We start from the raw sequence: 26579 nt of genomic DNA, 5'->3' as shown, positions 1-26579 counted from the left end.
AATATTGCGACAAAAACAAATATTTGATAGGATAATTTAATAAAATTGATTTATCAAAGATTGATGCACTTGATATTTTGATTACCAATGTCGAAAAAATCAATGACCAATGTCGAAAAAATCAGCATTTTGCTGGAAAACCCAGGGCGTATCGTCACTTTAGAAATAGAGGAAGAAAGAAAAGAAAATAATTTATAACTTGAAACCTTTTCGTTGATGAATGGTGCTTGAAACCGATTTTGTGCAAAAACATTTCTATCGTCAATGTTGGCAGTACGGATATCGGCTGTTGGCAGCCCCGGCCACAACCGCACGTCAGTCGCGTCTGACAGTTCGGACAGAGACTAGCTTCGCTTTGCTTTGTGGTTGATCCGCTCGAGGAAATTCGGAAATTCCATTAATAGCTACTCAAACCAACAAAAACAGGTATACCGCATCAATTAAACTGGTATATTTTCCTGCAGTAAAGAACATAACTGGTTATACGTATTGTTATTGTGTGTGTGATTTATCCACACTAAACAAGCACTGCTATCATTTGTCCACATTTCATACATGCATATATTATGTTAAGTCGAACGTTTAAAATGTTTCAGAATGGAAAAAGAGCTGGATAAAGTGATGGAGGAGGCGATGGAAACTCCCGGTGTGACTGGGATCGTCATAGCGGATCACCAAGGATTGTGTGTGGGATCTCAAGGAGCAGTCAGTGGCTCGGCTGCGGGAGTTCTAGTCGCTTTAGCCGAACATGCTTGCCGTTTGCAGCCAAACTTGAGGCCTCCAGTACTAACGCTGTCTGGCGACGATACTCAATGCATAATTCAACGACAAGGAACCATCACAGCGGCTATTTTCAAATCAATTTAAATTTTATGTACTAATTTGAATTTCAAATTTTATACACGTAAAAGTGTAATGAGTTATTGTTCTTTTTTTCTTTATATGAGATCTTTTTTTTTTACTTAGTTTATAAGGCTTTGTAAATATTTTTATACTGTACTATCATTGTTTACATGTAATACATTTTTTAAATAATACATATATAATATTTTACTTGATCTTTTTTTTTAGTTCGAAATATTTTTAGATGCCACTTCATATTTTGAATAATTTAATAAAATAATATATATAAATAAGAACGACTGCATAAACCGGAGCTGTCTATTTTGCAACTGCAGCTTGTATATTTTGATGATAAAAGCGAAAAGCGAAATTAAGTCCTTAACTGATCTTAAGACACAAAGAATAAACAAACATTATATGCAAAGTGTCTATTCATATCATCAAATATACATACGTAGTTTTGGAAACTACATTTATATATGGAACTTGCATTCGTCGCTAATAACAATTGACTTACTCATTATGTGATCATAGTATGATCATCATACACACGCCATATTAAACATTGTTCATTATTGTTCAAATTATTCATGAATTGACAAAATTAGCTACAGTACAAATGATAAAAGCTTAATCCCACATTCTTTATATTCCTACAATGCTTTAGATGGTATTCATCATATACAATCTGAAACTGTTATTAAACTCGGAATACTGCCGTACTAAATTTCATAATGTATAATGCATGTACAACTTTTATTGTCGTTATCGCACATATTCAACACATGTCAATATTCAAATCACATAAATTTAGATTAGAATTGAGACCATGTGCTATGGTCGTATGCAAAATTTGTTTTACAAAAACTGTTGGTTTATTTATTTTTTAATAAAATCTTTATCAACGAGCCTAAGTCTGGCATGTAAAGTTACCAGTTTTTTTTTGTTTATATATTCAAAGTTCAAAGACGAGAAAAATAACACATTTTACATATGTTTAGGATATGTGACGAAACCATGACCATTTTTCAAAAGAATATTTGTAAATACTTGTATTATTAAAAACGTTAATGAATATTAGAAAGTCATGAATGAACATTTATGAAAATAAAAAACAATTGATTTCAATATTTTCCTTGAATATTATCAATGTCCTCTTCCTTTATCTATTATATTTTTTACTATTTTTACATTTCTAAATGTTTTCCTGTAAATTAAAAAAAGCAAGCTCATCCCAAGCATTCTGTCAGAACAGGTACCCAAAAACCAGTACTAAAGGTCACCTTATTGTATACTAGTGGTTTTACCCAGCTTCACTCGGTATTTGTAATATAAACCGCTTAAACATGGCTAATCTAATAGTAAACATTTGATTAAATTTATTTGAATATCCCTTTTTTTATAAAATTTAACGTCACGGATTCTACGAACCAAAACTTACATACATACAAACTCTTACATACATAGATAAATGGTTATTAACCAAAACTGTAAATATATACATATCAAGGGCTTGGTGCACAGATATTGTGTGTCCATTTTTTGAATTTGTATCAAATTTCAAGTTTGTATCCAATTTTAAGTATGTAGATGCTGAAATAATTCAGGTTTTTCCTTTCAAGATAATTTATGCATTCCACATAAATTGCCTTGAAAGGTAAAACCAGAATTATTCCAGCATCTACAAACTTAAAATTTGATACAAATTCAAAAATGGACATACAATATACGTGCAACAAGCCATCGATATATTGTATATGTATTCAAACAAATTTAAATCTATTAACTAATGACTTTGTTATATATATACAAGTGAAACTAATATAAACCTTGTAAAAATTTCTAGGGCCATCAAGAATCCCAGAAGAATAATTCATAATATTTTAGGTTTTAAATGATGGATAATAGATTTCACCTCAGACAAGCGTACAAACGTAATTCCAATCGTGTATAAATAGACATTAAAATATATTTCAAAGAGTTATACCACGATGAGAATAAAAAAAGACAAATATGTAATGTAGAGAACGCATACAAATACTTTTTACGTCATTTCCTACCTTCTCGTTATTGTCAATTACAACAACAATTTTTCAATTGTCAGTTTTAGAATGGCAAACACCAAATATGTCGTTGCACACTTGAATCATTACATACATACATACATATAGGTAGTAATATCATTAGTAATGATTAGTGATCGGAATCTGAAGGGGCCGGAAACGTGCCGCCTATTGTTCCATTGTTGTAAATCCTTTGTAAAAAAGGTTCGGCAAACCTTTAACAATGCATTTACAATCTTTGAACAATAAACAGCCCCTTCAGATTCCGGTCTCTAGTAATGATATTACTACCTATATGTATCAGTGGCGTGCCGTGAAATCCTCCCGTTTTTACATACCTCCTTTACGTTTCATTGTCACACAGCCTTACTTACGTGTGCGCGAGCAGGATACAAGGGGACTAGGTGACGTCATACCGAGTCCCCTTGCATCCAGCTCGCGCACACGTCAATAAGGCTGCGTGACAAAAACAGGGAGATTTTCACCGCTATGTATAAAAACATATATAATCTCGCGTACTTTGGTATTCTAATCGTTATTTCTCGAGGATGCACAAATATGCCGACCCTTTTTTACCGTTTGGCATGAGACCATGCCAGCTATACTGTTTACATATTAACGACTGTGATACCCGTCCCCGATCAAAACAAATTTTTTAATAGAACAATGAAAACTCGCACCATTGTTTCGTGTATTGTTGAATATCACGAAACTCCTGAGAATGGAACCGATTTTATTTTTTGATTTCTCAATGTTTCAGCATTTTTTTATACACATACATATTTACATATTTGATTTCAAGTTAGAACAATTTCAGTACAAAATTTAACATTGAATTGTTGTTTTTATTTTTTTGGAATTGATTACATCATCAAATTAGTACTTGTCAGGAATGTCGGTGAGCAGCGTTTTCCTTGAAAACGATCTGGATTTGTTCAACTGTAAACAATTAATTTTTAAACTAAACATGAATGTGCGTTATTGTAAAGATTAATTGTTCTTTGAGTCAATGCGTACTAGGCAAATACACACAGGAAAGTATCGGTCAAAGAGTCGAAGACCGCAAAATTTCCCGAAATCATATAGTTAATATCGGTATTTTGTCTGTGTGTTTATCTGCGATAACGCTCGCCGTACTATAATAATCGTTTCGATTCAACATATCTAGATATGTATGTAAGCCACAGCTAAAACACTGCCAAAAAATGTATGTACAAATATAATAACGAAATAAAGAACTATTTGTAAATATGTATATATACTGCTCACTACCAATGTTTTCTCTAAGCAAATCTCTGAGTATTTAATTAATTGATTTTTATTTTGGTGTTTCATATTGTTTATATGTAAGTAGGTAAGTAGTTTTTATCATTTATTTTTTCATATTAAGCAATTAAATATAAATATATTTAAAAGATATTAAAAAAAAATTCGACCGCGTGCGGATTTAACACAGGACCGACACATTTCTTTTATTTTTTATTTTATTTAATAACTTAATATGCCAACACAGAGAAATGTAATATTAATAGAAGTGGCATTAGGTGTTATTTTGTTGTCAAGTGACATTCTGTCCACGGACAGATCTAAATAATTTTAGCATCGGTCGTATTTGACGCTTGGTGCTCGACGTATGTCCGATAAAAACTTCTCTGTTTGTTTATATTACTCGCAAGATGGGCAAGCATCGGTAAAAATTGCACAATGCATTCAAAAACACATAATAAACAAGATGGGATACATTTTTATAAGTAAATTGATCCGATTTTATTCCGTGCGATGTAGCGTATTTATAGAGACGTACCGCGTAAAATTGACAACAATTATTTATTCATAAGGGCCCCTCTATTCTTATTACATCTCTCTGTGCCAACACCCATGCGATGATATTTCATCGGGTACAACACTAGTTTTAGTATAATTACATAAATATATAACTTTGTACATTAAAATTTTATTTTTACCTTTCTGAACACTGTGACAAAAATGTAATAACGAAAAATTTTACATGATTTTTACTAACTCACATTTTAAAAAAAAATTGTATGCGAACACGTCATTCAAATGTCTTAGAATCACGAGATGAATCAACATCTCACACCTTATCTTATTGTGCTAATTTATTTGAAGTTCTTCTTAGCCAACAGAAAAATCTTCTTTTACGTCACATTATATGAAGTTGCGAGTTCGGTCTTTCGTGTCATGTGAGGAGGACGTGCTTCTGCGTTCCTCCCGCTATTACTCGCTTAAACCCGGCTATTGCACGAAATTTAACTTAACCATCTAATCACTTATTTTACTAATTGCATCCTAGTATAATTTAAGTGTAAAAATAAACAGCAAATCGGTCGTAAAAAGCGGTTTTATATCAGTTATTTCGAAAAATATTGTGCTAATTTTTGTGTCAAATCGGTGTCAAACGAGATACATCTCCCTACCTGAATACAAAAAAAGGGTCCTTCGCCAGCCAAGTCGGTCCCACAGAAGCAATAAATCTTCCACATAATTGCTTCCAGCCAAAAATCTTTAACGAACTTTACTTAATAGCAAACAGAAACGGTGTTTCCCAACTGTCTATCAGTTCTTTTTCATATTTAAATTATATTAAAGTAATTCGTGTAATTTTATATACTTTACTAAAGTTATTATTAAAATATTAAATTGCAAACCGCACTCACATATATAAATCCGTTGTCTCCAAAGAGGCGTCTCACGATAAAGATCTGTAAAAAAGTAGTATAACAATTGCTAATCTATTATTATCATAACTAACTACTTTCACTTACAAAGTAACCCTGTTAAATGGCATGTAATAACTCATAAGTGATCCAAGTGATACCTAGGATGACTATATGTCAAAGCTGACCACAGAGAAGAGTTTATGGCGGTAAGAACTCACTCCTTGAATGGAAATCTCTCTCAAGTACCGCCTTTTTCTCAACACATCTTGGATAAATGCGAGAAAAATAATATCCAAACCTCCAACAAGGTAAGAGTGACGATGGATGATAGCTTAGCTAATAGAAACCTGTATTTAGCCACGTACAATGTAAGAACGTTATCGAGTGAAGGAAGTGTGCTTGCATTAGAGAATGAACTAGAAAGTATCAAATGGGATTTAGTAGGACTTAGCGAAGTAAGACGAAAACAGGAAAACCAAATAATCCTAAAAAGTGGTAACTGTCTCTACTGGAGAGGGCTACCAAATGGTAGAATAGGAGGAGTAGGGTTTCTTATCAATAAGAGAATAGAAAGAAATATTATAGAAATAAACGACATATCGGAACGTATATGCTATGTAGTATTAAGAATCTCGAGCAGGTACACTTGTCAAATCTTCCAAGTGTACGCCCCCACATCTAGCCACCCAGACGAGGAAATAGAAGACTTCTACGAAAAACTACAGGGCGCATACGATAATAGCCGCCACCACTTTAAAATAATCATGGGCGACTTTAACGCAAAAATAGGACAAAAGGCAAACACAGAAAGAGCAGTAGGCAATTTTGGTACCGGCCAAAGAAACGACAGAGGCGATCGCCTCATAGAATTCGCAGAACACAACAGGCTCTTCATCACTAATTCATTTTTCAGGAAAAACACCAACAATAAGTGGACTTGGGAGAGTCCTAAAGGAGACAGAAACGAGATCGATTTCATCCTAACAAATGCCCTGCACTCCGTTAAAGACGTTAGTGTTCTAAGTAAAGTAGATATAGGCAGCGATCACAGATTAGTCCGTGCCAAGATGGCCATTAATATAAATTGCGAACGTAGGAAATTAATAAAAGGATGCAGTAACTCTCCAGATTTCGCTCAACTAAGGTCTAGGAAAAAGGAATTCGAACTCGAACTTGGAAATCGATACGGGAAATTAAACCCAGAAGCAGACATCGAGGAATTGAACACTGTAATTAGTTCGGTTCTAACCTCAACAGGTAAGAAATTAGGTGGTTTCAGGAAACAGATTAAATTAAGCAAAATTTCAGCGGAAACAAAAAACCTAATTAAGCATAAAAGGAATTTAGATAGGGATAATAATAAGCAAGAATACAATCTAGTAAATAAGGAAATTAAGAAGAGAATAGTCAGGGATGTCAGGGATTTTAACAGCAAGCTAATAGAAAATACCATTAAGAATAACCGTAGCCTGAAAAAGTGCAAACAGGATCTTTTCTTAGGCAAAAACCAAATGATCGCAATCAGATCAGAGAGCGGAGTAATAATTAGGAATAGAGAAGAAATCATAGACAGAGTTTACACGTTCTATGCAAAACTATACGAGAACGACAACGGCCAATTCCCCACTCTGGAATCGACACACGGCCAAAGGGTTCCTGCAGTATTGCCTAGCGAAGTAGAGGCCGCGCTAAAAACTGCAAAGAATGGTAAAACCCCAGGGGAAGATAATATTCCCATCGACTTACTAAAATGTGGCGGCCCCCCCCTAATTAATATCTTAGCTAGGCTTTTCAGCAAATGCATCCAGAACCAAGCTATACCAGAAGGATGGAATAACGCAACTATCATTTTAATACACAAAAAAGGCGACAAAAGCGATATCAAGAACTACCGACCCATTAGTCTACTTTCAGCGGTCTACAAGCTCTTCACGAAGGTTATTACAGAAAGGCTGAAGAATATCCTCGACGAGAACCAACCTATAGAGCAGGCAGGGTTTAGGGCAAATTTCAGCACAATGGACCACCTCCAAGTAGTTGGCGAACTAATCGAGCGCGCCAACGAATATCAACGGCCACTGTGCCTAGGTTTCGTCGATTATGAGAAAGCCTTCGATACAGTTAGTCATAATGCAGTACTTAACGCTCTAAAAACACAGGGAGTGCCGGAACCCTATGTGGGACTGTTAGCTACAATATATAAGAATGCCACAGCTTCAGTTAAAATTTTTTCAGGTACAGATAGATTTAGCATAGGAAAAGGAGTAAGACAAGGAGATACAATCTCGCCCAAGTTATTCAATGCGGTGCTTGAGGGAGTTTTCAGGAAATTGGATTGGGATACAGCCGGAGTAAGCATCAATGGTCGCTTTTTGAGTCACCTTCGGTTCGCAGACGATATAGTTTTAGTAGCTCGTGATTCAGCTGACCTACTTATCAGACTAACACAGCTGGACAGGGAAAGTAGAAAAGTAGGATTAAAAATTAACGTAGATAAGACTAAACTAATGTTCAATAGTTATTGCATGCCTGATAGCATCCCCTTAGATGATAAACCAGTAGAAGTAGTAAATAATTATTTATATTTAGGTCAAATAATTGACATGTCTGGTAGTAAAAATGAAGAGATAAAGAGACGTATGAAACTGGGGTGGAGTGCATTTGGACGGATGAATGCTGTTTTTAAATCAAAAATGCCACTCTGCCTGAAGAAAAGGATCTTTGATCAATGCGTTTTGCCAGTGATGACGTATGGATGTGAAACTTGGACACTGAACGCCAAGATGCAAAATAAAATCCAATGCACTCAAAGAAGTATGGAACGCTGTATGCTTGGCATAACGAGGAAAGACAGGAAGCGGAACACGTGGGTGAGAAATATGACAAGGGTAGTGGACATAGTGGATAGAGTGAAGAGATTGAAATGGCAATGGGCGGGTCACGTAGCTAGGAGGATGGACGAAAGGTGGACAAAAGAAGTGCTTGAATGGTACCCGAGAGAAGGCAAAAGAGTAAAAGGAAGACCGCAAGGAAGATGGGTGAACGAAATTAGGAAAATGTGCGGAATGAGATGGATGAGTGTTGCGCAAAACAGAGACGAGTGGAAGCGTGTTGGAGAGGCCTTCATCCAGCAGTGGATGGCGAATGGCTGTAAATGATGATGATGATATGAAGTTGCATGAAAATTTGATACAAAATATATTTTAAAAAAAATTGTTACAAAGAATTTGAACTGGAAGTTAATTTTTTATCATTTATTTTTATTTATTAATAAAATATGTCATTCAAAAAATTTAATTCATAAATAAACAGCCAAATTCACGTCGTATTTATTCTACGATTGACTTCGTTCGTTAACTTCCTCACTTGACCTTGATTTTTTTTCCTCGCCAAAAACCAGTTCTTGCACGAAAACGACCAAAAAAAACCGACGAAATTCGACGTCTTTATTTATTTTGCCTTTTACAGTGCGACTTAATATTGTCTCACATTTTGAAGAAATTCAAAAACTCTCAATTGAATATCACCATAAACATTTTGCAACACAATTTTCAATAGACTAATCTAACATTAGATTATTATATCTAATCCGATCACAATAAACCGAAACGACAAAGGAGCTAAATTGCCACTGATTTAAAATAACACCATCCTTGACAACACATTTACATAAATATAATATCATATTGACCGATAACCTTTAACCTGCATCAGTACATTGTGAACAGTACAAAGCGATAAGATACACCTTCATGAATATGAACAATTTGAAAGTTGATCTACTCTTATATATGACCACACATCATCAACAGTAAGTCATCACTTAATATGCATCAGCAGTATTTTTAAGCCATGAATGCACTTTCACATTTTCGTCACCTTTAACATTTAATAACTTACATGCATAAGTATAATGAGCAGTAATAGTTTTGATTCTGGTGCGACATGGGTTATGTTCAATGTTATTGTTGTGCACTATTAATAGACAGTGATCTCAAAACTCAGATCATCCGAAATAAATACATTAAGTATATACACGAATCCAACCAAATGTATATAGTAAATAGTACCTTGCTTCATGGTTCTGTTGCTCTTGGGATTTTTGCGTTTTGAGCTTGTCATAAAAGCCCTTCCACATCGATTCCTCGTCCATAGCGAGTGCGCAAGTCTAAACCACTGTTTTTATTCACTTGATCCGAGTAAAATGTATTATTTGAGTTTTAGGTGTCACACGCGTTCTCTTTCAGTGAACGTACGAGTACGACTGCACTTGCTGTGTACGATCAGCCTTTGGTGTGGTAGCCCACGCTCTCTCATCAGAAAAAACCCAGTCAAAGTGGATGAGATCTGATCTTCAGAATTCGAGGAATCGTTCGAGAAGTCTGGCAAAACGTAAATTCGCAGACAGAGTTGAGCAACCGTTGGAATATGGTTCATATGAGGCTGTCATATATTGCTTTATAATATAACTGAATAGTTTTATAATGCTAATGGAATGCTTATTTATTCATTTTCATAATAATTGTGCAATTTTCCGATTCTGAATAGCTTAGCGAAATGTCATTCTCAGTGGTGGATCAAATAAATGTGGGCCCCAGGCGCATTTGAAATTTGAGGCCCCCACTCCAGTAAAAAAAAATCGGATGTTACTAACCCATGACTTTATCTATGTATTTGAGGAATATAAAGTCACAAAAGACAATACGATAATTAATCATACATAAACGTTCACACTTACCGGTTATGAGAACATTTTCGATACAAATTGAACGCAAATGTAGGGAAACTTACACAAGGCAAAAGTTCTACTTCTGGTTGACGGATTTTGTTCAAAATTTTTTTATTACTTAAAATCACTATAATTATCATACACATCAAATATCAAGAAAATAAAAATAATTTAAAAGTTCCAAATAAAATAATGAAATATTGTTTTAAAAAAAATACTACTTGTGGTTTACGAATTCTGACCAAAACCTTATCAGCTCTAAGTTAGTACATAAAGGATACAAATATAAATTTTGTGATTTTTTTTCATATTCATCACATTGATACAAGAATTATACTTGAATTTTTTTGTGAAGAGCACATATGTTTAAGGGGTCAAAAAAATAGTGGAAGAAAATTCGAACAAGAGTAAACTGCCACTTCCGGTTGATTGATGCTTACCAAATTTTATGCATAGCTTGGTATTAAATTTAAACTTCTAGATATGAAATTTCAGTTCAATATACAAAAATATTTCTGAGAGAAACATAAAAAACCTCGATTCTCTACAGTAAAAATAATATTTTAAATATAAAAATTTAAATAAAATTTCTAATACATGTGAAAATTTTTAGTGCGATTTAATCAGCCGTTTTTTCGATTTTGTGATTTTGATAAATCAAATATTTAATTTGTGCATGAAATTTAAAGCTTAAAGTCTTGATACAAATGTATATTTAAAAATTTATACAATTTTTTTTAATTTAGTTTTGAAAACTACAATATTTTAATAAAATAATTATTATTTCTAAAATTCCAATTATATATTAGCACTAAGAACTGAATCAAAAATATATAAATACCGCAATGAAAGCTTCAAATGAGTGTCTATTGAAACTAGCTTACATATGTAATTTTTTGACATTCAAAAGTTTAATTTTTTTTTATCTTAGCTAGCTCAGTTCACTATTACATTTTATCTACTTATGCTACTCTATTTTATGTTCTCATAGAAAACTTTCACTAAACCACCATGATTTACCAATTCACTCATTAGCATAATGCAAAATTATTAATGGTTTTATATTACTTCCAAATTAAAAATAGCACATGTGTGGGCATATTAAAATTGGCCATGCCGATTTAGATTTAAGAAATTCTATCGATCAAGTATCGTTTTAAAATATGATCAATGGCAAAATTTTCGCCAGTTGTACATCATTTAATTGTTGTAACTTCAAGCATGAGCAATTCCAACAAGGCCATGGACTTCATTGTCTGCCGAAACAGAACATTTCAAAAAGTCTAATGCGTATTCCATTTAGTTCAAGTGCATTCATTTCAAATGAATTGCCAATTTTAGGTATAATTTTTCATTTTTGTTTCCGAAAAACTAGTTTTTTAGCTCAATAATATGTTTCTGTGTTATAAAAATACATAGTTGAAACAATCAATATATCTAAAATTGAGGCGTGACCGAAATGGGTTCATGCGCTTTCGGTGTTGGCATTTTAATACAAAATAATTAATTTTATTTTTATAATTGTACATATACGATTGATAAAAACATTTACCATACTGCTCAATAGATAAATTCCAACGAAGTATGTACATATGTAGGTAAATATCATATACTAGAGCTGTGCCCGTTGATTTCGAAAAGGAATTAATACTCGAATTAAAATGAAGTTATATGTTAATTAATACAAGGTAATTTATAAGCGCGCGTGCGCACGTAATATTAATCGTAATAAAAAGTGCGCGCATTACACGCTCACCAATCCAACCCATTCCAAATTATGTGTCACCCGTCGCTCGGCCTGACGTCTCACATCTCCGTCGTCGCTTAGACTGACGTCACCTGACGCTCCCCCCCCCCCACTTCCCGACTAACTCACTCTCCCGCGTCTCCTGAACCACTTGACTCTGATTGGCTGTGTGTCCACGGTCTGGCACATACCCACATACATCGTGTCCTTTTTATATATATATATATATATATATATATATATATATATATATATATATATATATATATATATATATATATATATATATATATATATATATATATATATATATATATATATATATATATTATTACTAGTGTTGTACCCGACGACATATCATCGCATGGGTGGTCATATTAAGTTATCAAATAAATAAAAGAAATGTGTAGTCGGTCATGTGTTCGATCCCCACCTACCTACCTACACGTAAACAATATAAACCATTGACATTTGTCACATCTCTCGTCATTCTCTGCACCACTTCCTAAGTTACGGAAGTCGCGACCATTTAGGAAGGTTGAGTTAGTTTGTTTAGTTTTTTATTTTTTAAGAATTGTTAAGAATTTTTTTAGAATTGTTTTATGTCATGTTTATTTATTTGTCTTTTCTATATTTAAGTATTTTTAACTGTAAAATTTCATGTACTTTTTTCCTTTTGTCCTTTCTTAATCTTTTTAGCACACTCGTCGCTTTGGAGCAATCTGTTAGACGAATGTGCTTGAATAATTGATGATGTGTAATAAAATAATAAAATAAAAAATAAAACACAAATAGAATAATTAATTAATTAATTCAATAAATTTTCAATATATGGCGGTACATTCTCTGCAAAGCGGAAACATTAGGAGCGATCAGTATATATAGAAGTGTTTTTCCTTTTGTTATTGTATTCGTACATACGTTTTGGCAGTGGTTTAGCTGTGACGTACATATGTATGTATGTCGAATCAAAACGACTATTATAGTGCAGCATGCGTTATCTCAGACGGACAGACACACAGACGGAATAGCGATATTACATACATACATATATGATGATTATTTGCAAAATTTTAATGAAATCATTTGTTTATTTTTTTACACACATTAAGTTTACACATCTGTATCAAAATAGTTGACAGAATTTTATAAATCAAAAACCTAAATACATTACTTTTGACATAAAAATCGTGCTGAAAATTCATCAACTTCAAAGGCTCGATTTATATAAATAATAAATCAATAAAAACTTGAATTACGGTTCATACACTTAATGACATCCTCAATTATTCAAGCTGTAGTAAATATTTCGACTATTACAAAACCAAACAACGAAAACTAAAATCCATACGATCGCCCACAAGAAGGTCACATAGCGGTGTCTGATGACGTTGTAAAACTGGAAACTTTAAAATATGTAGTATATCCACACACCTCGAAATCATGCTGATTGCGTAGAAAACTCATATGGAATTAAATTACTAACAAAATTAAATAAATAAATAAAAAACCGAGTAATATCCGCTAAACTGGATATGGAAATCTACATACGTCATTATTTTTACGTCACAAATTTACTGACTCATTTTCTTATAACGCGTGAGTTTATTATTTGAATAATTCAAACACCGGCAAAAATGAGCCATATTGCATTCAGTACAGCCTTGCTTGTACTCGCATATATTTGAGATCTGCAAATATGTATGCGTTATGTACATACATACGACCATACATTGTATGTATGTAGATGAAGAAACAGAATTTCTATATTGAGACCACGTCTTCACAGAAAATTGCATGCGACGATCGTTGTGTGATCTTTTTGTATGAAAAATATTGAAACATTTTATATATTTTATTGCAAATTACATCCAGCAGTTAACCGACGTATATCTAACAACATTTGCGGAAATGTTACACCATCGTATTATGTAAATTCACATTGTGTATATGTATGTACATAATCGCATTAGCTATATACATAGTTATAACTTTATAAGTGCATTGCAATTATGATTGAACTTTAATGCAAAGATTTGATTCATCTCTTCATAATTAAGTTTGACAATAGGGATCACATTATGATTACCGGGAAAAAGAGTATCGTTTCTAGAAAATTCAGACATTTTCCTTCTTCCAAGTGGTATTATTTTCCTTCATATGAATTATGCAGTACATACGTTATTAAAACGAACGAGGCTGAAGGTCAGACGATCACGCAAAAAATGAATTATCCATCGGCGTAGTTGATTTAACTTTATTATATAAATTGCATAACTTGTCTTTTGTAATTTTGTGTCTCGGGAAAAACATGTTATCTCGGAAAAAACAATCTGGTATTGAAAAAAACCATTTTTAAATACATATCTATGAAATATTCATTAGATTTGAAAATGAAAATTCATATAATGCCCATACATTATTTATACATCATTAAGTATGTATTTATAGGAATACCAGTTTTTGAATTCGTGTCGTATTTACATTCGAATCAAACTTTTGGTATTGAATTTATTTGAATGGAAAGTTTTATTTATTTAAAATAATATCCTGTTTTCGATTCTGCGTATTTTACTTTTCATTGTTTGTTTGTGCTAGACAGGATCTAGTCTCGTCTGTCAGTCTGTCGGAGTATACATATGTACATACATACGTATATTGGCAATGTTTGGCAAACTATTGCATAACAGTTTATTCACCTGAGTCTTTGTATACACCGAACTTAATGCCAGCAAAAACATTTTAAAAAGGTTAAATGATATATTACAATCTTATGAAAACTTCCTTAAAATGAAGTAAATCTTAAAGAAAGGTATCTGAGAATCCAGTACCGGTATTACCGACACCGGTTCGAGTGGTTTTTGGTCAAAATTTGACCTACTCTTTTGTACTACCGATAGTACCGATATACATATAATAATTTCGATTTAATGTTACTTCCTATGTTATAAATTTAGAAGAAAACTGCTGGTTTGAATACCTAAAGATTGGTTGAAAAATGAGTCAAAATTCAACATCCTTTTTGAGTTGCTATGGAAAGGAGCCGCTAAGTATATCATATATTTAGAATGAAAGATTAAGATATGTCGAAAAGATGGTACTTATTACTTTATCTGAGACAATTTCCGAAATATATATATATATAGGTATATTGTTTCCGAATATATATAGAATCATAATATAGTATAATTTCCGAATATATATAGAATCAAAGATTAAGATATGTCGAAAAGATCGTACTTATATTACTTTATCTGAGACAATTTCCGAATATGTAGACTGTTAACAATGAGAATCCTCTTGAAAATTGTTTGAATACTTGAATAAATTAAAAACCTAAAACAAAAATTTTAAATTTTTTGAAACTCGCTGATTGTCAATTCTTATAAAAGGACTCACCACATTATTTTGTAATTAATTAAAGTATTTAATTGGTTAAAATAATTATTGACTAGCCTACAATTAATTAATTAATATGTTATTGGTAATTAATCAAATTTCACTACCCTTATTGATTAAATAAAACAGTACCGGTATTATCAGCATCACAGTTTTATTTTCGGTAGTACCATTAGTGACAAATTTCGGTATTTTTAGAATCCCCTATCAGAACTATATATTGTACAGTATTATGTAAATAAATTGGCTTTTCTTTTAAATTTTAGATCTTCTGATAACATTTAAAAATAAAATAATAATTACGTAGACATCTTTGTGCAACAAATTAAACTATTATTCGCTATATTTATTCCTACTACGGTGTGCAACTTTGATAGTGCAATGAAAATGTAAATTCAAATACATATGTATGTATATTGAAAATATTAATTCCGCTTAATTAATTGTAATTTCTGTGCGGATTTCATGTGTCCTAACATTTTGATATTTACAAAGTTTATCAATGTAAGATAATGCAATGATGACTAGCTTTCAATTTTAAATATCAAACACTTATAATAAAATAATTAATAAGCACCAAGCTACAAATAAAAAATGAATAATTTTAATCTTTAATACACCACATCCGTAATGATACATATTTTATTTTACATATATATTATACTAGTGTTTTTACCCGGCTTCGCTCGGTATTTATAATATAAACAGCTTAAACATGACGAATCTAATAATAAACATTTAATTAAATTAATTTATTTTGTTTTATTTTATTTAAATTCATTTGAATAATTATTTGTTTTTTTTTATTAAATTGAACGTCACGGAATCTACGACCCAAACAAACAAACGCACATACAAAGTCTCTTTCGAAATTTTATATTATATTTTATTTTATTTTAATATTCATTTGTTCGATGACGTCACGGATTTTACGAACCAAACAAACAAAGTCTCTTTCGAAATTATATATTAGATGTAATTTGTGATCTATATTATTTAATACTACAATTTTATCATTGAATAGCTCTGGATTGACGACGCTTAAACATGTGTAATTTCCGTAATTGAAGTTACTTGTTTTCGAATGCAATTTCCTGTACTTGTCGTGGTCACCAAACGTGTCCTTTCTTTACCATTGCATTGTTTCGGGTCAAAGCACAAATTGAATATTGTGTGCACTTGCAATTTCTTATGCAAGTATATTTAAAACATTACACATATGTATATTAAAAACTATATATTTGAGCAGACGAGGCTAGAAAGGAAGTTGCCGAATTCTTCAGGTCAACATGAAAGTTATTCTTAGTAGGCGAATTGAGTTCTAATTTAAACTTGCATCGCAAAGGAAACAGCTAACGATGAATGAAACATCAAATTCAAATAATTAAATATGTATTGAAAGCTTTCTAAATTCGAACGAGCATACGAATACTACAACAGACCTTTAATTGCTACATACAACATAAAGTATTCAGTTTGTTCTACAATCTGCAATCAATAAAAAAACTATATATCTATGTACATACGTCAAAGAGTTCTTAGAAGTACATAGATAGAAAGCATGTTTGGAGTTATATATTCAGCTACGCACATATATCTACTTTTTTTATCAAATATAAATAAACGATAATTTTTTCATTGATTCCTAGCCTTTATATGCGAGATTTTATTTATCTGATAGTTATTTCCAAAATGGGTGCTACCGCCCCCCAGAGTTGAATTTGGGGGACACTTTAATGTCCCCCAAATGTGAGGTGGGGGGTGGATGCTAAATACCAAGGATGTAGTGCTAAAAAATAAGTGCCGGAACGTCCCCACTACACCACTGGTGGAAACATGAAAAAGAAAGAAAAAAATATTATGAAATATTATTTGTTCTTGTTTCACCATTTCATCTGTTGTATAATGTAAAGTCATAGTGATTTAATTTATTCCCAACAATATCTTGTCAGTTGCTAATTGCTATTGATCATGCTCCAGCAATGATAGGGTGCTACAAGGGGTTGCTTCTGGCATATTTAATAGAAGCTGAGCCGAATGTATTAGCTGTGGTACGGTGATTATTCCGCAAAAAGCAATCTCGCGCACGTCACTAAAAGCTCGATCACGGAACATCTGTCACCCAAAAACTCCATCAATCGAATTAGCTGTATGTACACTGTGTCATTCGTCACCAATACTTAGTTGCCAATAATCTCGGTGAATGACTACGTAGGTCGTTACGATATATTTTTCGAAAAAATTAACCAAATCATAATCAATCGAATGAGAGATTATTTGGACAAATTTGCATTGAAAATGATAAAGAAATTGATCGCTTGCTGTTTCATACAGAAGCTCGTTTTCGCTAGCAAAAGGGGTCTGGTTTGGATCGATTTTATAAACTGAGTAAATGCTGTAGTTTTTAAAAAATGAAGCTAACATGACAACTAATATTCTAAAATATTCCCCCCTTTTTCAATATTCATAACTCCGAATATTTATAAAATTATTCTAATATTTTTCGTTTTTTTAAATATCGTATTAAAAGTCAAATTTTCTAATCGTAAACATTAATCTGTCAACATTTTCCTATTTTAAATAAAATCCTTAGCTAATTAACCGTAATAGTTTTGTTCAATAGCTTGAATAAAACGGAATATTCATCACATACATTTTAGTATATGTATAAGCTATAGTCGAAGTGTATTTTCAGTTGTAATATATTTATATCCCAACTGGCGTTTTAGGTCATTCATATTCGAATACAATACTACTAGTAAATTATATATCTACAAGCGCAAATACACTTTCAACAATGTGCGCCAGTTGTAATATAACAGTTGAGTTTTTACAGCTCTTATGATTTTACAAATGAATTGTAATTCAATAATTCATGTATTATGCCATTTCAATCTCATTACTCTAGAGATCTACTACAAATGTCCACTACCCTTGTCATACTTCTCACCCACATGTTCCGCTTCCTGTCTTTCCTCCTTATGCCGAGCATAAAGCGTTCCATATTGGCGTTCAGTGTTCAAGTTTCACATCCATACGCCATCACTGGCAAAATGCATTGATCGAAGATCTTTTTCTTCAGACAGAGGGGAATTTTTGGTTTAAAAACCACATTCATTCGTCCAAATGCACTCCATCCTAATTTCATACGTCTCTTTATCTCTTCATCATTACTGCCGGACATATCAATTATTTATATACTATGCATAGAGGCATTCAGTTTTCCAATTTATCTATTACATTATTTAATAACATGACAAAGACTCACTTATTGACATATTGTTAGTACTTGGAGACTTTAATTATTGAATACTAGTGGTTTTACCCGGCTTCGCACTGTATTTGTAATATAAACCGCGTTAACATGACTAATCTAAATTTATTTGAATAATTTTATTTGTTTTTTTTTTATTAAATTGACTATCACGAACAAACAAACATATATGCTGTCTCTTTCGAAATTATATGTATACCAGAACCCGCCGCCTGCGCCCCCGCAGCCTTCGCCCCCTAGGGGTTTGCTACCGGAGAATTTGCCCCCGGAGGCTTCGCCCCCGGGGACTGTGAATCGAAAAAAGAATAAATTGAATGTGTCGTTCCCAACCAATGAATGTTACATATATGCAAAGTCTATTTCGAAATTATATATTAGATGTATTTCCTGGGTACCATTATATATAGACCTGAAAAATATACTGTTCCGATTGCAAGGAACACAAAAAGTTGAGACTTTTTGAGAAGAAATCTTCCTTTTTGGTTGAAAATAAAAGTAAATATACTTGAATAAAACCTTTATACAATTAAATTAATCAAAATACTCACTTTTTACTTTGACGATGTTCTCTCTTCTTCTTCCAATGCACCCAACAAGCGAACATGTCCTTTGTGTATAACTTCGGCTTCCACCATTTTTTTGCACTTTCATCCGGACGCAAAATTTCCGTCACGGGTGTTTCACTTATATTATTCGAAGTTCGTCTTATAAAAGTCTGAAAACGTTCCACAGACGGAGCACAGTCCATAGACGTTGTAGCAAATATGCTCTCCTCCCCAAAGTTAGAACTGAGTACTCTTCTATTATTTGGATCTCCCGAGTGACTCACTTCCATGGTGTGTCTGGTAAATCTCCCACAACCAGCAAACTTAGCAGTGAGCTCCTGTGCTCCAGATTCTGTAAGTCTATCGTTGTTGGAAGGCCAACTGCATCTGACACCACCAGAAGTTCCTGCGGTATTAAGATTTGTAGTTTTGCCTTGATAAGAATTTCGCCGATATGTGGTATTGTTATCGCTCGCGTGCGTCTGGGACGAGCGTTTCCCCCGCAAATGGGAATATTTTCCTAATATTTTTTCGACTTCCGAGTTTCTTCTTCGTTTTTGGAAACTTCGTTTGAAGTAACTGAAGTCGGTGTTGCTAGTTTTTGGCATCATCGGTGGGGTCGAGTGTCGTTTTTGGTCTCTAGAGCTCTTGGTTTTGGAATTCTTGCTGTCCCACACTATCTTGTGCAGCTCGATTGACCTCAACATTGCCGTGAACTCTTGCATCTTGACTTTTGATTATTACTTTTGCATATTATTCTGTGCTGTGTCTATCATCAGAGTGGATGCTGACACATAAACAAAAGCTTCATGACTGTGACGACTTGGGTCCAATGTGTCGCCGTGAAAACTGATATGCTTGTCCTTTGTTTCCCGATGCGTGATTCACAGATGGACAGGATCTGTCTTGCTCTATATTATAAACAAAGAAACATGTTATTAATAATATTCGGATTTTCAACAATTTCTATACATTTGATCTTAATTAAATCACAATATACATAAGACGGAAGACAACTTCCTAAGAAATGGTGAACCATGATGCCATTATAGTGTTATGTTGTGAATATCTTACAACCTATGTATTTACTTATATTACTCTTTATTCCCGCTTCTTATTTTGATTCTTTGAACGCACGCTTAATTGATATTTTCCTTTAATGTTATTTATGAGACTTCCAAAATCTTTATTGTTTTAGTTGCATTTTTCTCACGACTCAATGCTATCTGCGTTTTGCAAATTGTGTTTCTCACAAAAAATCAAAACCCTTCTCAAGTCTGCGAGACGAATTGTGTATATCTACCCTCAAGGGATACATATGCAAACACTAAAATATTATCTTTAATTGATTTTATTGTTTTACCAGCATTTTTCACACGACTCGACTCCCTTTTAAATCTGCGTAACTAAAGTCTTAAAATGTTGTTTTTAATTAACGACTCGAGTTCTCCCCTAAAATATTATTTTCTCACGAGCTATGATTGGTTCAAATTGTTACCCCTATTGAATATATACTGATGTTAAACATATGGAAGATCACTTGTGATCAAACACTCTTACTAATAACTTGCGATTCAACAGTGTAACGAGTTACTTGCGATCAAGCAGTCTTACAAGGCACTTGTGATTAAACTGCCTAACTAGTAAACTACTAACTAGTAACGTGTAATACAAACTTGTACATTAATCTCGTGTATACTTACTACTATTAAAGAAGATCTTAATAAAAAACTGTGACTATAATATTTGTACACCATCTCCTACTCGTCCCCGTAACAATAGGTTACACCTACGACACCTACGACCAAAGTTGTACATATGTATGTACTATGGTAAACTCTAATAGGAAACGATTGATCTGGAGTCACATACATACATACACATATCCAACGTTTGGCCAACAACACCGGGCCAGGGCTCAAACTCGTGACCCCTCAGTTATAGTTATATGTAGTTTTTTTTTATAGCAAACGACGATGTATCGATTATTTTTTTATAAATTTCTGGCTTCGTGGAATTTCATATTTATCGATTAAAACACAAATATCATGTAATAAAAATAGTGATAAAATTCCAATGCAGGAATAGTTAAAAATGCACTTTATTCCTTATGCTATTCAATTCAATTAATATTTACACGTATGTATAATATGTATCTAGCGGGAACATTTACTTAAATATTATCTTTTGTTTGAACCATGTTAATATTAAATACATATATACATGCTTTATTTATTTATTTTTATTTTTACATAGATATATGTATGTATACCAGGAATCCTAACAGGTAAACCCCAATGCGCCTTCATAGACAATTAATTACAAATATTTGCAGCATTTTTTATTACATAAATCGCTGTATTTCGATTTAAATTAACAATTAATTATTTAATTCATTAAGACATCCATTGAGACATTTATGGATTTATATTTGTACAAAAAGTTTTACATATTATAAATAAACCAAATTCAGATATTTGTGACATATCTGGTAGGATGGTTTTTGTCCAATTTGATGGAGGAACAGTTTCAGCATTGTAATCAGATAAATTGGCAGACTCTGATAGGAAACAATCGACTTGGAGCCACAAATATGTAAGTCTGACCAGCAGCAATTAAGATGAGCTCGGGATCGAACCCGGTAACCTCTCGGTGCTAAACATAAACGCAACCTCCGAGCCATACTGCTGGCTATATATTATAATAAAATATGTTTCTATTAGGATATTCGCCGAAAGAAATATTTTCCTAATCAAGTAGAACTATTTATTTATTTTTTAATCGAAAGAAGAGTTAAATGTCTAGAAAAAAATTGAATTTCAGTTCCTAAGACCTTTCAAAGAAATAGATACATACATACATTCATCAGATTACAAAATCATTCATATGCCAAATACTGAAATATCACTGAACTTTCAAGCGAACTTCATTCTAATTATAATTTGGCACCTATTTAATTGACTATTATTAGAAGTTAGTTAAGATGAAATTCATCTGGAATGATTTTCAGTCGATTTGTAAACAATTCAATACTGAATTCATCATCAAAAACCTTAAAAACGAACTATGAATTTCAAGCATTCACAAATATAACACGAGCTTCACAACGACAGTTATAATAAAAATATCTTACTTGCATGCGATCAATATAAACTTCGATGAAATATTTAGATATCCTCGTATCGATTTTATACTTCAAGCGATGAACTCCGATAGGGGGTCACTTTAACCCCATTTGTTTACAAACGATTGTATACCACGCGTCTGACAATGAACAGGTATCACAGTGATATGAATATACAGTTCCCCTCATCACTTTCCACATGATTCCTGATGATTCATACCAGAAAAAGTTCACGTTTTCCACCATCGGCCAACCGTTCCAGAAGAGTGCGTTCTGACAGAACGCGCATTGTGACTCATATCATCACTCCTTTTCCACGCACCGCTGAATTATCACTATCTACCGTCGAAGAAAGGGTTAACGACCCAAAAAAAGATAGGTTTGAGAATCATGTTGTTCACAGTTCAAAGTACGGTCGAAGAATAAGGTTTTGTGCAAAAATATTGTTATAAATTGGTTTGATTGCCGCCAATTGTAACTTGTCGACGCGACACGTCAATTCTCAATTTCAACTCGAGCCAATAGCATTATTAATGGGCATATTTTTATATTATATTTCATAAATGTAAGCTATTTCATTCAACCTGTCTAGAGATAATTGATTTGGAATACATGAAATATAATGATTGCCATTTTACATATAATATTATTCTTTTCTGATTTGAAAAACATTGTAGACCACCTATGTACATATGTATAGTGTTGCTTCAAATTTCTATAGATCTTTATAGTATGACGTCATAAATAAAAATAGGCCAAACTTATCTAACCAAAAATATATAGGTAATTCTCGACTTACTATTTGATACTGACTATTTGATACTTTTCGTAGGGATAAGAATTTAGAAGTAAAAGAAGACATTTCAATTTAGTCCATTTTCAAGACGTATTATTATATTATAAACTTTTGTAATGTAAGTCAAATCTATAAACATTCATAAAATCAATATATTAAGTTTTGTTATGTTGATAAAATTCGACTTTGTTTAAGCTTTGACAAGTAGAAGATTATCGAATTCGTGAAAAAATGACACATTGTCAACATGTCAACTGTCACATTTTATATGACCCAACTTGAAGTAAATCAGGTTTAAAAGTACCATGTGTACTTATAACTATGAAAATTTGTACATTTGAATATGAAAAATATGTACATTTGAAGATGAAATCTATAACTGATTAAATAATGAATCCTGGAAGTTATTGATTTTTCTAAACAAACTAAAAGACGGATACTCATTAGGGCAATGGCAGATAACAATACACGTTCCAACAGTGCTGAAAGATTGAGAGCAAAAAAAGGCTTTCCTACAAAGTTCAAAGATCGGCAAACGGATCGATGCTTTTCCCAAAAAAAAATGGTTTGTCAATTTCTACATATTTTCAACCATTATTTTTTGCTCTCTTGCTTTGTTCACTAATGGAGCGGTCTATTGTTATTTGAAAAGCACTCAGACAACGCCGAAGACTAGTCATAGCGCCAAAAAACTACATTTCCCTAATCACCCTCCTCTGTACATACATACAAATGTACGTGTTACAGTGAAAGCATATTTCAAGTGAAAATATATTTTCTCTAGTGAACAAAAATATATTTTTACCAATTCAAGCATTGAAAATGTATCAAACAATGAATTTACAACGTTTAACTCTATACATTTAACCCAAACAACCCAATCTTAAATGAATAGGGCCAACCCTTACTTAACCTAACCTATCCTAACCCTTAAATAATACCAACCCTAACAATTTAATATTAAATTAATAAAACCAACCCTCAACATGTAACTGGTTATGATTTCATTGAAACGTCAGTGAACCATATTATATATTTTCACTTGAAATATAATTTCACTGTGACATACATATGCACAAATGTCTTTTGTTCAAAACTACATACCAAAGTATTTTTTAAATGTCAGAATATTTAAAAATTCACCTTTTCGAGATGTAGCAAAGTTCTTCATTAGAAATAGAAAACAATAAATATTCTATTTCAAGAAATATCACATCGATTTAAATCCAAGAACAGCTGACCACTCCAAATATTACGATCACATCAAAACTAGTATAAACGTAAAACTATACAGGAACTGTGTTTATTTTCGACATGTATACACAATCACTTCCTGGTTATTATATCACGATATACACATATTATGCAATGTTCACGTGCAAAGCTCTCGCACAAATAGAGCTTTGTTGACAACCCCTGCTTGGGGATTGAACCGAGTCGTTAGGACAGCTAGTCGCTACTAAACTGCGAGACCATTGTACCCGCGAGGTAAAATTGTAATTTGTATGTAACTACAGGGTGATGGCTAATTCAATATTGAGTACATGGTTGGACGAACAGACGGGGAACATTACCGGAACTTGCTTAACAAATGCTCTCTCTCTGCGAACTCATCGGCTTGAATCGATCTGTTTTTGTTTTAGTATTTTTATCAAATGTTTTGTCTTGAGAATTGCTGGCGTTGGTGTCGCTAAAAATTGCAAAGCCTATACTGGGGTCCACTCTAAGGCACAAACTCCCAAGTTGATGAAGACCCGAAAAATGAACTCGAAATTTATTTATTTATTTAAAAGTTTTGGACCATTGTGGCATTACAAGAAGAACCTAACGCGCTACAATGGCCTAGATGATAAAACAAGAGAGGGAGAAAAACAAAAAATAAATATATAGAACAAAAAGCAAAAGCAAAAAATAATATTAAAAAAAAATAAAAGATAAAATACAACATTTAAACACAATCATAAAAAAAACAGTTAAGTAATAAAATGGCGGATAAATGAAAATTTAAATGAGTAATAAAATACAAAGATAATTTAATAAGTAGTAATTATTTTGAATAAAAATACTGTTACGTACGCCGCGGATTAAGCGAATAGAATCCCAGAGACTATGTGACCGTTCAAGGGTTATCTGTTATCGGATTAACTATGTAAGTGCTTGCACTTACTTCCAGGATTATATCTGGACTCTAAGTGCATTTAGGCTAAACAATGACCGTTATTAGTTATTTCTCATAATCGGTACGGGAAGACCCAATGTCGTGGAAATACATATCCGAATACGTGACTATACAACAGGTGAACAGATTAGGCGCCCTGAGAGATCTACCCCTTATAAGGCGGTACGTAGGCGATATCATGTCATTCTGGACTGAACACTGGCAATACGTGTATCTCCTTAATCATCAATAAATGCTGTGAAACGACTGTTGGCCTTTTACTTGGATCCTCCACCCACCCATACGCAACAATACCAATAATTTTATTTTAGTATGTTTAGAACTAAAAACTGAACTGAATTGTGATAATGATGTAGTATATGGAAAATTATTATTTATTAGAAATATGTCGATACATTAGTTTGAATTTGAGTACAAACTCATATATGTAAGTATAGTTCTCGTGCTATGATTCAACCAATTTCAATAATTTTGGGTAATCTGGGTAATCTTCATATAAGTTGTGAAATCGTTGATTTTTACACAAATGTACTCTGCATCTTCATATTTGATTGATTTTGATTTTTAAATGCTTATTATTACTAAATTATGTTCACAATGCATCTTATATCTATGTATTTTAATAGCTACTTATCTAGCGATCATTTTATATTTTACAATTTTATTTTATTTTCGTTAGTAATCATTAGGGGCCGGAATCTGAAGGGGCCGGAAACGTGCCGCCTATTGTTCAATTGTTGTACATGCTTTGTAAAAAAGGTTCGGCAAACCTTTAAGAGGGCTGGACAGCAGCGCCTTGTCCATACAAACGTACTATACTTCTCCCTTCCTCAATTATGGCACTAGAGAAATTATTTTTTAATATGCTATGGATATCCACCATTGGAGTGTATCTATCGTTTTATTTTTTTGATTAATTATTTTTTATAGGATCTAGGAGCCGCCAAACATCTATAGAATCACCTATTTTTTACACCCACGAAACGAGTTCAGCGTGCTTATTTAACGATCCGGTAGATTATGGTTTATATGTACATACATACATATGTAAATAGGTTCTGATGTCAAATTCCAATTGAGTGTAAATTTCTTTATACTTTTGGGTATCCTCCTTAGTAACTAAGTAACTAACAGCATAGATTAGTAGTTAGCGTGTAATGCTTTCAACTAAGTGGTCACGGGTTCAGACCTTGCATATG

General features: G+C 32.7%; 2 protein-coding genes across 4 annotated transcripts in view; one reads left to right on the top strand and one right to left on the bottom strand.

Annotated features, from left to right (window-relative positions):
* The window catches only part of stac (C2 and C2B_Munc13-like domain-containing protein staccato), a 43912-nt gene extending 19245 nt beyond the window's left edge, over nt 1–24667 (bottom strand). The window contains exons 1-2 of one of the 3 annotated variants that reach the window (XM_077437790.1): nt 24345–24667; nt 19285–20192 (exon numbers count right to left, since the gene is read on the bottom strand). In XM_077437790.1, coding sequence (XP_077293916.1) covers nt 19285–20006 — 722 coding nt within the window. In that variant the 5' untranslated portion in view covers nt 20007–20192; nt 24345–24667. Of the gene's footprint in view, nt 1–206; nt 341–9657; nt 9903–19284; nt 20193–24344 lie in introns of those variants that run through there. The other 2 variants (XM_077437791.1, XM_077437792.1) reach the window with 2 other exon arrangements.
* Nucleotides 299–1969, top strand: Lamtor5 (Late endosomal/lysosomal adaptor, MAPK and MTOR activator 5). The gene is made up of 2 exons (XM_077437795.1): nt 299–426; nt 597–1969. The coding sequence occupies exon 2, from the start codon at nt 598–600 to the stop codon at nt 865–867; it is 270 nt and encodes an 89-aa protein (XP_077293921.1). The 5' UTR covers nt 299–426; nt 597; the 3' UTR covers nt 868–1969.
* Nucleotides 24668–26579: the final 1912 nt, after the last annotated feature.

The sequence above is a fragment of the Arctopsyche grandis genome, chromosome 9, assembly GCF_051622035.1.
Source record: "Arctopsyche grandis isolate Sample6627 chromosome 9, ASM5162203v2, whole genome shotgun sequence".
Lineage (NCBI taxonomy): Eukaryota > Metazoa > Arthropoda > Insecta > Trichoptera > Hydropsychidae > Arctopsyche > Arctopsyche grandis.
The sequence above is the reverse complement of the archived record's forward strand: the minus strand, read 5'-3'. Positions and strand labels throughout refer to the sequence as shown.